This window comes from Cryptosporidium sp. chipmunk genotype I (genome assembly GCF_004936735.1).
Source record: "Cryptosporidium sp. chipmunk genotype I strain 37763 chromosome Unknown contig_68, whole genome shotgun sequence".
Classification (NCBI taxonomy): domain Eukaryota; phylum Apicomplexa; class Conoidasida; order Eucoccidiorida; family Cryptosporidiidae; genus Cryptosporidium; species Cryptosporidium sp. chipmunk genotype I.
The window spans coordinates 23,487-37,583 of record NW_027125606.1 but is presented as its reverse complement, the minus strand read 5'-3'; the positions used below and the strand labels follow the sequence as shown (position 1 = coordinate 37,583).

The following is a 14,097-nucleotide window of genomic DNA, read 5'->3' as shown; positions in this document are numbered from 1 at the left end:
TGTCAAAACTCCGGTAATAAAACAAATATCTGTAATTGTCGTACTAAGAGGGAAAAACAAAATATTATCGATAAATAGATAAATTGATGAAAATTGAAATAAGGCGATTTTTTACCAATTTACAGATAAAATGGCAGACCCTGATTTGGGAGAAATGCTTAATAGCAGAAAACCAATTGTATTATTAAACGATGCATACTGGGAGCCAAAAGTAAAAGAATGGGTACCAAATTTAAAAATAGATGAATTGGATGAAGAACAAAAAAGTATTATAGAACAAAAATTATTTGTTGTTGTTTTAACTCCGAGTAATATATCCAGATGTGCAGTATGTGGAAAAATAATAGCAAAAGGCACATATAGATTAGGTGTACCTGAATATGATAGAAGAGGAATGTATGGGATAATAAATAGATGGAACCACATTAGTCCCTGCTCACAAAAGTATCTTAAAAAAGCAATTCAAGGTTATGAATCTAACTTGGATGAAATTGAGGGGAGAATTTCAGAAGTTATTTATGGCTGGAGTTGTTTACCTATTGGAATAAGGGATGAGTTTCTTGATTTGTGCACAAAAGAAATCATTACAGAATCAAATGAATTCACCATTGAAAATTCGGATGATCTTGTCAGTCGTTCTATTGTGGAAGTAAAACCCACTCCCATAAACCTTACATATGAATTATTGCAATTTCAAAAAGAAGGCTTAGCATGGCTTTGTAATCAGGAAAATTCGATTGCAAGAGGAGGTATTTTAGCTGATGAAATGGGTATGGGAAAGACCATTCAGACGATATCTTTGATTTTGGAGCATGATATTCCACCAATTACTAATAATGCAGAAAAAGGAGAAGTCATTGGAAAAAATTTGGTAGTTGCTCCTGTAGCAGCAGTACTACAATGGAAACAAGAAATTGAAAGATTTACTAAACCAGGCTCATTAAAAGTACATATTTACCATGGCTCAAAAAGAAATAAGAACCAGGGTAATAAAGGAACTAAACAAGATTATGGTGGAGTTGACATTGGTGATGCTAACGTAGTAATTACCACCTACCCCACTTTGGAGGCTGAATACAGAAAAATTGCATCAGCATTCAAGTCCAAATGCCCTTACTGTGACAGATCATTTTTAAAAAGGAATTTAAAGATTCACCTTAGATACTTTTGCGGCCCTAATTCTATGAGAACGGCTAAACAAGCCCTTACTGAAAGAAAAAATGAAGGCTTAAAAAAAGCCATGAGAACTTTGAAGATTGGTCTAGAGGAAGGCGTTGATAAGGCAAAGCAACTGGAAGATATTGCTCGTAGTTTACCAACTATTAGTAATGTCTATAGAGAAATACTGGCCAAAGCGGATTTACTCGACGACGACTCATTATCTTCAGCCTTGCCCTGGTTTACTTCTAGAAGAAAAAGTCAAAAATCAGTTAAAAATGAGGACACTATTAATTTTTTAAAAAAAAACGGAAGCAAAGAAAAGGCTCAAAAGACTGAAATCATAAAGGATGAGCATATTGAAGAAAATTTAACTTCTTTATTGGAATGGGGAGGGCTTAAGCTGCCTTTGAAATCAGAGACAGTAAAATCTATAAAGGACTTTCTTTCAAGTATTGAGAACAGCAAGGAATATTTATCTACTAGATTCAACATAAGCGGAAAAATATTGGATAGCTTGATTGAATTATACGATGGCTGTAAATCTCTTCGAAAGGCTGAACTTGTGGATAAACTATCAAATATATTGGGACTGGATATACCTAACTGCAATTCTAAGGAAGCGAATAATTTGGGTTTAAACACTAAAAAAACCCCTAGATCTATTAGTAATAGTAATAAAAGAGCAAATATAAAAAGTTCAAATTCTAAGAAAAGCAGAAAAAAGAAAAAGTATGAAGATGAATTCGAGGATGAGTACAGCGCTGAAGAGGAATCAATTGATGAATATTCTGAAGAATACGAGGACTCTGAAGAAGCTTTGGAATTGAATACAAAAGGTAGAAAAAGTGCTAAGAACCAAAGAAAAAAGCAGAATGATGACGATGAATATAAAGTTGTAGAAGAAATTGGAGACGTTGATGATGATGATGAAGATGATAATGAGGAAGAAGAAATTATCCAAAAATTAAGAGAATATTCTGGAATTTTTGAAAGAAGCTGGAATCGTATCATTTTGGACGAAGCACACAGAATTAAGGCAAGAACAACTTCTACTGCAAAGGCAATATTTGCGTTAAAATCAAGAGGAACAAAATGGTGTCTTACAGGTACCCCTCTTCAAAATAGGGTTGGAGAACTTTACTCTCTTGTTAGATTTATTGGATTCCATCCATATGCTTATAACTTTTGCCAAAAAGGAGATTGCGACTGTAGGCAATTGAACTATGTTACCCATTTGAAATTTTGTTCATTTTGTGGGCATGCAAGGTCATGCCATTATTCATATTTTAATAAGTTAATTATTAATCCAATTAAAAGATATGGTTTCTCTGGAGAAGGCTCTGAGGCTTTAAGAAGGCTTAAAGAGGAGGTATTGGATAAAGTTTTGTTAAGAAGAACAAAAGTTCAACGCCAAGAAGACGTTAAGCTCCCACCATTAGAAATTAAAGTGATAAATAATGAGCTTTCTGCCCCAGAAAAAGATTTCTATACTTCTCTGTATCAAAGATCTAAAGTTCAATTTGATACTTATGTTAATCAAGGAACGGTTTTGCACAACTATGCTCACGTTTTTGATTTGATTAGTCGTCTTAGGCAGGCTGTAGACCATCCATATCTAATTGTTTATGGAAAATTTAACCACAAAAGGGATTTAGAATATAAAAAAGAATACAAAGAAGAGGGTGATGATGAATATAACGAGGAAAATGAATTCATGAATGGTTCTGAAGATGAAAAAGTAAATATTGACTCAAACAAAGTTATACCTTCAAAAAGCAGAGCAGACAATAATGAAGATTTATGCTATATCTGTATGGATAATGTTACAATTGACCAAAGAGTTACAAGTAAATGCAAACATGGATTCCATATTAAATGTATCAAAGAATACATTGAACAGGCCCCCCAGGAAGACGAAATAATTACTGACTTTGAGACAAAAGACAATCAAGCAATGAGAGGCGTTCTTGGATGTCCTGTTTGCTACGTCCCTCTTACAATTGACTTTAATAAAATTTCAAACTTGACTACGAAAAATAAGAAGTTTAAATCCGTATATGATGATATGAACGATGAAGAAAATGACACCAATGACAACATTGAGTCTGAACAAATGCAAGAGCAAATTGAAAGAGAACTTGAAAGAATTGAAATGGCTAAACAATTAGGTATTGATGTCAAAAAAGAGGATCTTAAGCAAGAAACAAGGCAAGAAAAAGAAGAAATTCTTTCTTGTGTTAGAAATAAATTTATTACTAGACAAATTAAAACTAAAGGGTTTGAAAGTTCTACAAAAATTGATACACTATTAGAAGAAGTTAATAAAATGATGCAAGAAGATCCTGAATCTAAAGGGATTGTATTTTCGCAGTTTACAAATATGCTAGACTTGGTTTCCTATCGCTTGAAAAAAGCAAATATTGGATGTGTAATGCTTGCTGGTTCAATGTCAATTCTACAAAGAAATAGCATATTGTACTCATTTAATAAGTTCCCAGACCTTAAGATCATCTTGATTAGTCTCAAAGCTGGTGGTGAAGGTCTTAATTTACAGGTTGCTAACTACGTTTTTCTACTTGATCCTTGGTGGAATCCTGCAGTTGAATTACAAGCGTTCCAAAGAGCCCATCGAATTGGTCAAAAGAAAAAAGTTACTGCATTAAGATTTATTACAAAGGATACGATTGAAGAAAGAATGTTTCAACTACAAGAAAAGAAACAACTTGTTTTTGACGGTACTGTTGGAGCATCTAATAATGCACTTAATAAACTTAATTCTGATGATCTTAAGTTTTTATTCCAAAATTAAATTAATTAATTTTTTTATTATTCCAGTTTATTAATTTTCAAGTAATAAAACAATCTTTAAATCCGATTTTGCTTTGAGAAGATAAGTTCTTTTTGTTATTTGATAGATGTTTTACAGATTTAAAACGTTGATGTAAATTTAGCTTGAAGCTTAAGTAAATTGAATTGATATAAAAGGATTGAGATTCTTAATGTTTACTTGTTTAAATTATAACCCTTATTTTTGTTCTTTATTGTTAAAAGCCAAACTTTAATTCCTTCATTTAAATAAATTGTTCACTACTTTTTAAACATTTCTTTTGGATTTTTATAGCGTTGAAACAAAAATTACTTTGATCAAAAATTAAATTCATTCAACATGTCATCATCATTTGTATTAGACTCAACTCCAGATAGAATTGAAATATTGTTATTATTATTATTATTATTATTATTATTATTATTATTACCAGTAGGATGATTTGATGATAATTGCTTAGTTCTCATTGTTTCTTTGAATTTTAATTGTAAGTTAAGAGTTTTATGATCATCATTATTCGATAATAAGAAGTCGTCATACTCTTGGTAAATTTTTAATAATAATCTCTCTACCAGCTTTCTAGCATTAATGTATTGCTCAGAATTTGTAGAGGAAATACACAAATGTAATGGTTCATCCGCTTCTTGTTTGTTATAGCCTTCTAAATACCCAGAACCTTTCCCTCTTAATCTAAGCTTTGATTGAGTTAATTTGAAAATTCTTTTCATGTTAATTCCCCTTGTTCCGATTATTCTTCTTGCAATTTGAAATTGGTTATCTGGAGGTATTTGAATCTCATATCTTGCAGTGTACTTCTTTAACATATTTGAAGAATTTTGAGAAGCTGGTGTTGTTGCTGGAGAGGAAGATGAGACTGAAGATGAAGATGATGCTGTAGAAGTTGGAGATTGGTTCGAAGTAATAATTGATGACAAGTTTCCGGAGCTTTTAATTTCCGCTGTATCTGAGTTGGCTTCATCTAATTTACCAATTATTTTTTTTAACTTAAAAGCATTAATATCTTGAATATCAGGTTTATTCCCAATTGAATTATTAGTACAAATTGCTGAATTTTCGTTATTTTTACCATTAGAGTTTTGGCTAATCCCTTTCACCAAATTATTTTTATTTAAATTGGACCCAACTATCGAAGAGTAAGTAATAGTATTTATTCTATTGTTAGTTAATGAGCTAGTATTACTTATTATTGGGTTACTTAATTGCCCACTGTTATTAATATTACTGTTACTATTACTATTGATTTTGATATTATTATTATTATTATTACAATTAATGTTTTGGAATTCACTATTGACGTTTTGTTTAATTTTACGGTTTTCTTGATTAATCTGGTCATTAACTATTTCAGTCTTATCTTGTATTAGAATATTAGAATTTTCACAGTTATCATTTAGAATATTTTTAGAAATTGAATTATTCTGATTACTTTTGTTGTCTTGTAGCCAAGCCGTCCAAAGATTTCTTTCATAAGTACTTATTGAACTATCAAAACTATTCCATGGTGAGTTTGTTGAGGAATTTGTAGTCGTTGAAACCCCTGATGCACTAATTCCTGCGTTTGAACGGCAAGATGTAGAGGCACTTGTAGTTGTGTTACCAAAAATACCAATATTATCAACAAAATTGATTGAACCAGAGATATCCTTAATATTTGGAAAGTTTGACTGACTAAATTCATGATTCCATTTATTATTTAAAAGGCTCATTGATCTCTCCAATCCACCAATCATTGTGTTTGAAGTTTGATGTATATATGCATGAATAAAATCACCCTCTGATGATATTTGAAGATTTTGAAGTGAATTTAAAGCTCTTTCTAAAGACTCTCTATTTTCATAGGTAACACAATGGCATTCATTATTAATACTTATGTCAACTATATTACCAAACTGCGAGCATAAATTCATTATATCATATGTATTTAACTGAAAGTTAGATATTTGCTTCTTATTTGAATTGACTAACTTAAATACTCTTAGCCCCAAAACATACGGAGTTAGAGCCAAATTTGAGTTTGATGATGAGAATGAACAGCTGGCTCCTGAAGTTTGCAAAATTGGCTTCTGACACGAAGCTGAAGTAGGTGATGAAGAAATATTATTGGTGAAGTTATATTTATAAGGTTCATCTCCAGAGTTAATTTGTTCAATGGCTTCATCGTCTAAACAGGTTTTGCTTAGTGCATGGCTTAATACGTCCAAGATCCCATCATCTTCTTCGAGAAATATGTTTTCATCTTTCGGTCGGTACATTTTATTTGTATTTGCTTCCAAATAACTTTGTTCAATCATATTATTGCTCCAGCATGAAGATGACTGAGTAGTAAGTAGTGTATTACCAAATTTTGAGCTTTGAAATTCATCAATTCCTTCATATTGAGGTGCCTGATTCTGATACAAATCAGAGTAAGACATTAAAAATTTAGGAATTTCGTGGTATCCTCGCTCGTTTAACATGAAAGAATCTTTCAAAATTGGTATTTCCCTTTCAAACTTCATTTCCAATCCACTTAAATTCATGTTTTCTAAGTCTCCACTAATTAATTGTGATGAATAGAGTCTAGAGTTATCAATGTTTATGCTTTCGCTTGAATTCATTTTATTTTCACCTTCAGGTTGCCAACTTTGTTCAAAAATCTCACTCTGCTTGAATGAGTCATATTCTAATGGTTTGAATGTTTCCTGCAATGAGCTAAAACTCATGCTTTGTTGCCTTTTTAACATAACCTTAGAATATATATTACTGCTCTTCTCTCCTTATTAATATTTTTAATATTAATTTATCCCAGATTCTTTAAGCATCATATAGATTTGTTGTACTAATAACTCTTTATAATATCAACAATATCTCTTCTGCAATACATGCTTAACCGCAAAACTCGTAAATTCAGCTTTACATTCAATAAAATGCAATCCCCCACGCGCACTAATGCTTTTCTCACACTAAAGCAATTCTATGTGCAATATCTTGCATTTTTTACTTTGGCGCAAATTTTACCTCATATCTGAACTGTTTAAAAATTCATTACATAATAGCAAAAGGAGCTATTGCAAAAATATATATTTATACTCAGCTTATTAAGCCTGAAATTCAATACATGCAGAATTTTTGCCCAGCTTTCTCTATTTCAAAAATTTGTGTTAATAGAAAATTATTATAATTACGTCATAAAATACAATATTAAAAATAATCATAAGTTTTGGCGGGCACTGTTTGTCTTAAGTGGGCAATATAATTGTGAGTATATTTAAAAAGATGAATAATGGAAGATGAAGATACCAATGTTATTGAGTATTTGAGGGGGAATGCATTCAAGTACTTGATTTTATCCTTAATATACTTTCTTTCTGGATATTATTTTGGAACTTCGTAAGTTTTAATTGCTCACTTGTAATAAAATGTTGTAAAGTTGAAATATTGCTATATCAAAATTACAATGCTAAAAAAAAAACAAATACTTTTTATTAATTTATTCATTTCACAGAGGCATAATAATTGTAACAATAGTTGGTCTATTTCTAAATACATCTTCTGATCCTAGGAATGGAAATCAGTTAAGCGCATATGGAATTTTAAATCCAGGTATGTTTAACTAATAATGATGGGAGAAGTAAAGCGGTTTATTAAAGGCTTCCGTAGAATACTTGGTGACTTGAGATTGGAACAATTAGAAAGACAGCTATTCAATAGATATGTAGAGAGTGATGAAGAAGAGATGGAGAATAGCATCGAAAATTCTAAAGAAAAGTACAGCGATGATGAGATGAATTACCCGATATCTAAATTCTCAAATAAGAAATGCCCAAGATGCAATTCTGGAAAAAAGTACAAGAAGTGTTGTGCACTATTATTAAAAAATTAAAAATTAGTTAATTATCTAAATATAATAAATCATTATAAGCTGTTGACTAAATTTTGTATAGAGTCCTTTGTGCTGTATACTAAGGATTGATCAAAGTTTGTCTGTTTTGCGTACGATAATTCCACTAGATCATTTTCTGAAGTGAATACAGCTTCATTAAAAGACCAAACATGAAGACCATTTAAGGTATCGGTACTTACTACAGTCCAAGAATCATTATTAGGACTAAACATCCAATGAGAATCAGTAATTTGGCCAGTGTGCCCAGAATGTACTCCTATTAGCTCATTCGGGCCATCTGACTTTTCATTTTTTGCCCAGTTTGAGGAATTATTTATCAATAGCTTTAGTGATCGTTTTATATCAATCTCTTGATCCACTGGATTTTCAAGAGATTTATTAGAGCTTTCTGAACTTTTTCTCAAGCTGTTTGGGGACGAGTTTGAGGTTCTCATAGAAACATGATTATTATTTGGATATATTTGATCCCAAATAGGTAGATTACTGCATCTGGTTATATCCCAAATACATACCTTTCCGTCCAAACTTGAAGAAAGTAAAAGACCATTTCCTCCTGAGTGCCATTCGAGTCTATGTACTGGCTCAGTATTATATTTAAACTTGTTAATTATACCTTTGTTATGAGAAATTAAGCTATTGATTTGTTTATTGTTTGAAAAACACCTTAAGTCAATTAAATAAATGCTTCCATCATATCCTCCTATGCTTATCAAATTTGATACTGTTGGATGAGCTGAAATTGAGACGCAGGGAGAATCTGAAATGTTCCATCTGTTTATAGGGTTATTTTCATTTGAACTTGATTTTTTCAAGTTACATCTATAATCGTATATTGATAGATAGCCTTGATGGTTTACGGTTGAAAATATATTTGGAGTTAAAGTTGGATTTATCCAGCATAAATCGTTAATTCCACAGCTAATATTATATGACTGATCTTTAAATACTGCTTCACATGTATTTACATCAAAAATAAATATCGAAGAATCTTCATTTCCTGTTAACAACCAACTAGAGTTTGTTGTCCCCCACTCCATTCCATATCCTGATTTTCCCGAGTTATATTTATGGTTTAAAATTGTATTATTCCCATGGTCTGAGCCATATACAGTAACTATTTCAGGTCCTTCTTTATCATTAATTGCTCTCGCTCTAACTTTGAACGTCTCATCATAAATTTCGTCAATCCCAATGCTGTGAAACCATATTTCACCTTTTAGCATCTTTGAAGCAACTAAAATCCTACTTTTTGATTCATCTAATCGTGAACAAATTTTAATTGGATCATCATTTACAATTATTTTAAATATTGAATTTATATCTGGGGATAGGTAATTAGGTTTTTCTAATTTCCTGTTGGAATTATAATCTGGTAAATCATCACATCTCAGAAGATCAACATCAAAATTTGGCGTATCTAACATAGAAATTGTTATATACTTTTCTTGTAAATTTGAATCGATCGCCCTTCCTTCAATACTAGATGAAGCTGAAGTTGAATACGCTCCGTAGATCAATAGTTGTCCATGTAAGCTTATTTCAGATTCGTGGTCAATATCAAAATTCTCCTCCTCAATTTCCATATTTTCGCTATTAAATCTTACAGGAGGTATGCTAAAACTCAATGTTGGCCACCTGAGCGGTGTAATTAAAAGATAGTCATAAATAAAGGGGACATTCTTCTTCCAAAGCCAATGCTCCTGTATTTTTGGGTTATTATTCAAATTATCCATATATTAATTCTTAAAGTTTCAACAAGCTTTCTCGTTTATTTTATTCCCATTAAATTGTTAAATTTTTAATATTAATTTAATTTGTGAAAATTTATTATTGCCGGTATCGATAAAACAGAAAAATAGTACCGATAAATAATAATTAAATATTGCATAATGTAACTTGAAAAAAAAAAATAAGAGGATGATCTAAGAAAATGAAAATCATTCTTAAAATATTTGTTATTCAACAAATTTTAAAAAATTAACAAAATAAACTAAAAACAAATATTAAAAATAACTATATTTGTTTAATTAATATTCATTTAATATATAATTAAACTGTCAAAATGAGCAAGATTCTATCAATTTGTGTAATATTATTGAATAAAGAATTCAACCCGTAAGATAGCTTTTCAAGATATTCCATTTCTATTTGAGTTAAATGCTTAGATCTTATTTCAAAATTAAGAATTTGATTATTTTGAATTTTGCACCTCGTTAATATATTAAGTAGAATCCTATAAAATTTGAGTTGCACTTCTTTAGCTGTGCTTTCAAGACATGTACTGTAAAATATCCCATGTTTACTAAGTGAGGATTGTGAAATAGTATTATAAGATGTTTTGTTTGTTTGAGAATAATTTGGATTTACTGAATCTACCATAGAAAGTTTGGATGAATTTGCTGAATCATGGCTTGAGCCAATAGTCAAATTATCAATTGTTACTGTATCTGAGTTGTGTACTCGAATAAATTTTTCACTTCCAAGAGAATAAAGCAAGTTTCTTGCAATATTATTAGGTAAAAGACACTTTTCAGCTAATGTAACGTCATCCCAATAAACTCTCTTCTTGATGTCATATTTTGGGAATGGTGCAAATACTTTTGAAGATCTAAAAGATCCAGACTCAGAAAAAGATTTAGTTTTTTCAAAATCTAACAGTTGAATATTATCACATTTGGAAATTAAATGCGGATTACACATCATACTCCAAACTCTTGAACCTAGATGTCCAACTCTATGAGCAATATATTCATACAAAACTTTGTACTTAATTATTGACTTAATCTTCGAAATATTCAACTTGTATATAGTACCCATTGAGGTTAGATTGTAAGATATAAATTCATCAGAATGCTTTGTTAAGACATCAATTACCCTCAATACAGAAGATTTTAGCTTAGATTCATCAGAAATATCAAGTTCAGTTTTCAAAGCCTGATTAAGCTCCAGAAAGTCAAATATTTCATTGGATATTTCCTCAATGGTCCAACCTTGATCAACAGATTTTCTTTTTAAACCCTTACTATCTGACATAACGCGTACAATTATAGATGAAAGTAAATTATTGTATCTACTTTTCACCATCTCTTCGATAAATTGGCTATAAATGGAGTTATTTAGACCGAAAATGTTTATTGACAATATTTTATTTTTTATTGAATTAAGTAAGTACCCATCGTTAGATTTTGAAATGCTTTTTTTAGATTCTACACCTGAAAAGTCACCTTGAATATTAACAAAGCCTGATCCTTGGAAACTGGAATTATTTGATTTTGAAAAGCAATCCTCATTGTAATCAAACAATAAATCTGTAAACGCAGTACTTAGAGCCTTGCCATTATTTTTATCGGATTCTGTCAAATTCATTGCTTCATTTTTGTCATTTAATACAATCAAGAAATCATATTGAATAAGCATATTAATATTTTCTTCAATATTTTCAACTGCTTCAGAAAGTTCTGAAATTAGAACCTTAGTAGATATTCTTCCATGTTTAATTACTTCCATAAAAATATATTTACATGTCTCTCCCAATAATTTCTCAATATGAGCCATATATAATGGAAATCTTAGCCTTGAAATTATGCTATCAATATTTACCTCAAAAACTACATTCTTTCCTCCATTTGAGTTATCTAACTCTATATTTGGATCTGATACCTCGTAATAAATTATGCAACAGTGATGAACCAAGTACATCATGGAATTTCTAAAATTTAGAAAATTATCTTTGTTGTTTGAAGATAGATACTTGGATGTTTCTTTGTCCTTCATAACTAAATAATACAACCTGTCCATTGGTATTGGCCCATTTACTACTAATTTCTTAATTATTATCGCAGGTAAACCTCCAAAATGAGTACCAATAATTTCACATAATAATTCTATATCTTCCCTCATACTTAGACCTAATCAAATTAGTGGAAACTGGCAAAATTTTAAACCCATATAACAACAATTATTCAATAATCCCCCTAATTCTAAATTTTTTTTTCTCGCATTTTAATAAAATGGTCAAACTTGCAATTGAACATATAGACTTTCGGCGCCACATATGTATTTATATTGACAGACCCTTTTCCAATTTTCAATAATAAAAATACTAATAGCAGTCATTTGAGAATGGAATAGCATCCTATAAAATGATCCTTTAAATGCCCCCAATATACCGTCTTTAAACATAATTTCACGCATTGCATTAAAAAAACTATTGTAATTGTAAATCTTAGATCCATATGACTGGTTCATTTGTAACCTCACTTTTATTAAGTCGATTGGCGAAGTAATTCCTGATGCCAATGTACCTAAAATAAGTAAAGTATTTATTGTTATTATCGTGATGTACCTCTTGTGTCTATGAAAAATGTTGCTATTAAAACTTACCTGCAATCATTGAACTTAAAAGTAGTTGTTTGTTTTCAGACAGATTCTGTTTAAGTTGTCTAGTTTTGAGTCTTTCTAGGATCACAAAATAAATAGAAGAAAATAGACCAAACGACGCAACAGTAGGTATATATCCTCTGTACAAACATTTAACGCTCCTCAAATTGAATTTTTCAAAGTTGGGATTAAGAGCTACTCTTTTTTCATTAACTGATTTCAAATAACAATCTAATTGGCTTCTTTCTCTGTAAATATCTACTGGAACCCAAACTATACAAGAAACACACTCAGCTAGAAATCCTGAAATAAAGTTAGTCAAATCCCTACTTTCAATAAGTTTGAACCTTAATCTCTTGAAATATTCATAGCATGAAAAATATAGCATTGTTCCTGGAATTCCACCAACTAAACTAATTCGAATTCCAGAGTATAAATTCTTTTCTAAGAATTCTCTTTTGCAATTAACAGTTCCTAAATTATCTAGAATTTGTTTTCGAGTCTTAAGAGTATCAAATGGATGAAGTATTAGTCTCCCAATAAATCCTGCTAGGCTAGCTCCAATTAACACATCGTATAAAGCTAGACCATTTGTTGATTCACTCATTAAATATTTAATTATTTTGTATCCCTTCACAAATATAGGAATTTCACGGAAAATTAGTCAACAATCAGATATGGCCGTGCATTTAAGCTCCAGAGCTCTTAAAACAATAACAAATAAAATTGTTTCATTATAAATTTAATTTTGAAATTGGTTTTGTTTAATAATTCCACATGCTTAATTAATTCATGAATTTTCAATAACAAAGCAGCGCCAAATAGCGCCGGTATTTTATGACTGCTTTTGACAATTTTTTTTTTTCTATTCAAAAGAATGAATAAGTTGGAATCTAACTTACAAAAAAGAGGAGAACTTGTTCAGTTTAATATTCCATTTAATGGAAATAGTCCAGTTTATTTGGAGGTGGGTTTATTTATCGCATTTTAAATTTCAATAAATTTATTACTTTTTTACATAATAGTTAATGGGTAGAATTAACAACAATACTGATACAAATGATATCTCAGAGATTTTTAACATAAATAATGAGGAAAAGGGCCTGCTGCTCTATAACGTGCCCACCTCGCTTACTAAAGATTTTATCATTCATGTTTTTGAAAAGTTTGGCTTCATTAAAGAAGTAAGTTTCAAATTTAATAAATAAGTTATTTCTCATTTTTGTATAAATTATAGATAACAACGAATCAATATGGCTCTAATGTAAATAAGCTTGGTATTAAAATCTCGGAAACTGGTATAGAAAATTCTTGGGTATATATTGTTTTTAACGAGAAAGATTCAATACAAAAAATAAGGGACGATTCTATTAAAAAATATGAAAATTCTATTAGAAAGCTTTATATTAATGATCTTGAGAATTTTTTGTTGGATAGAGGTGATTTAAGATTCAAAAATATTTTAATGAGAATCACTAATAAAAGAGCAAACTCAGTTTTGCTTCAAAAAGAGGTTGATTCATATATGACCAATTATGATATTGAAAGAGAAATAGAGGAAGAGAACTTAAAGTTAGAGTCAACTGTACCAGATGAAGATGGCTTTATTAAGGTAGTTAATAGAAAACAAAAGGCCCCAGATGGCACAGTTATCCACAGTTTTGAACCTGAAAAAAATACTCAAGGATTTAAAGCAAAGAAACAAATTAACAAAAAAGAAAAGAAGAAAATATATAATGACTTCTATAGATTCCAAATAAGGGAAAATAAAAGGAAGGAAATACAAAAACTTAATTATTCTTAATATGAGATTTTATAACAAATT

The 14,097-nt window shown here is 30.2% G+C and overlaps 7 protein-coding genes across 7 annotated transcripts; 4 read left to right on the top strand and 3 right to left on the bottom strand.

Moving 5' to 3' along the window:
* Positions 1-130: 130 nt before the first annotated feature.
* Positions 131-3,970, top strand: ELE39_003529 (Swi2 Snf2 ATpase; the record flags this gene model as incomplete). Its single annotated transcript, XM_067346633.1, has 1 exon — positions 131-3,970. The coding sequence occupies one exon, from the start codon at positions 131-133 to the stop codon at positions 3,968-3,970; it is 3,840 nt and encodes a 1,279-aa protein (XP_067200732.1).
* A 335-nt stretch (positions 3,971-4,305) lies between these two features.
* Positions 4,306-6,732, bottom strand: ELE39_003528 (RRM domain and KH domain; the record flags this gene model as incomplete). Its single annotated transcript, XM_067346632.1, has 1 exon — positions 4,306-6,732. The coding sequence occupies one exon, from the start codon at positions 6,730-6,732 to the stop codon at positions 4,306-4,308; it is 2,427 nt and encodes an 808-aa protein (XP_067200731.1).
* A 539-nt stretch (positions 6,733-7,271) lies between these two features.
* Positions 7,272-7,605, top strand: ELE39_003527 (uncharacterized protein; the record flags this gene model as incomplete). The annotated part of the gene is made up of 2 exons (XM_067346631.1): positions 7,272-7,378; positions 7,494-7,605. The coding sequence occupies 2 exons, from the start codon at positions 7,272-7,274 to the stop codon at positions 7,603-7,605; spliced, it is 219 nt and encodes a 72-aa protein (XP_067200730.1).
* Positions 7,606-7,607: 2 nt separating this feature from the next.
* ELE39_003526 (uncharacterized protein) lies at positions 7,608-7,871 on the top strand (the record flags this gene model as incomplete). The annotated part of the gene is made up of 1 exon (XM_067346630.1): positions 7,608-7,871. One exon carries the CDS (start codon positions 7,608-7,610, stop codon positions 7,869-7,871), a length of 264 nt encoding a protein of 87 aa, XP_067200729.1.
* Positions 7,872-7,903: 32 nt separating this feature from the next.
* ELE39_003525 (WD repeat) lies at positions 7,904-9,625 on the bottom strand (the record flags this gene model as incomplete). The annotated part of the gene is made up of 1 exon (XM_067346629.1): positions 7,904-9,625. One exon carries the CDS (start codon positions 9,623-9,625, stop codon positions 7,904-7,906), a length of 1,722 nt encoding a protein of 573 aa, XP_067200728.1.
* A 316-nt stretch (positions 9,626-9,941) lies between these two features.
* Positions 9,942-12,879, bottom strand: ELE39_003524 (uncharacterized protein; the record flags this gene model as incomplete). Its single annotated transcript, XM_067346628.1, has 3 exons — positions 9,942-11,800; positions 11,996-12,196; positions 12,276-12,879. 3 exons carry the CDS (start codon positions 12,877-12,879, stop codon positions 9,942-9,944), a joined length of 2,664 nt encoding a protein of 887 aa, XP_067200727.1.
* Positions 12,880-13,149: 270 nt separating this feature from the next.
* Positions 13,150-14,076, top strand: ELE39_003523 (uncharacterized protein; the record flags this gene model as incomplete). Its single annotated transcript, XM_067346627.1, has 3 exons — positions 13,150-13,239; positions 13,298-13,456; positions 13,510-14,076. 3 exons carry the CDS (start codon positions 13,150-13,152, stop codon positions 14,074-14,076), a joined length of 816 nt encoding a protein of 271 aa, XP_067200726.1.
* Between the last annotated feature and the right edge of the window lie 21 nt (positions 14,077-14,097).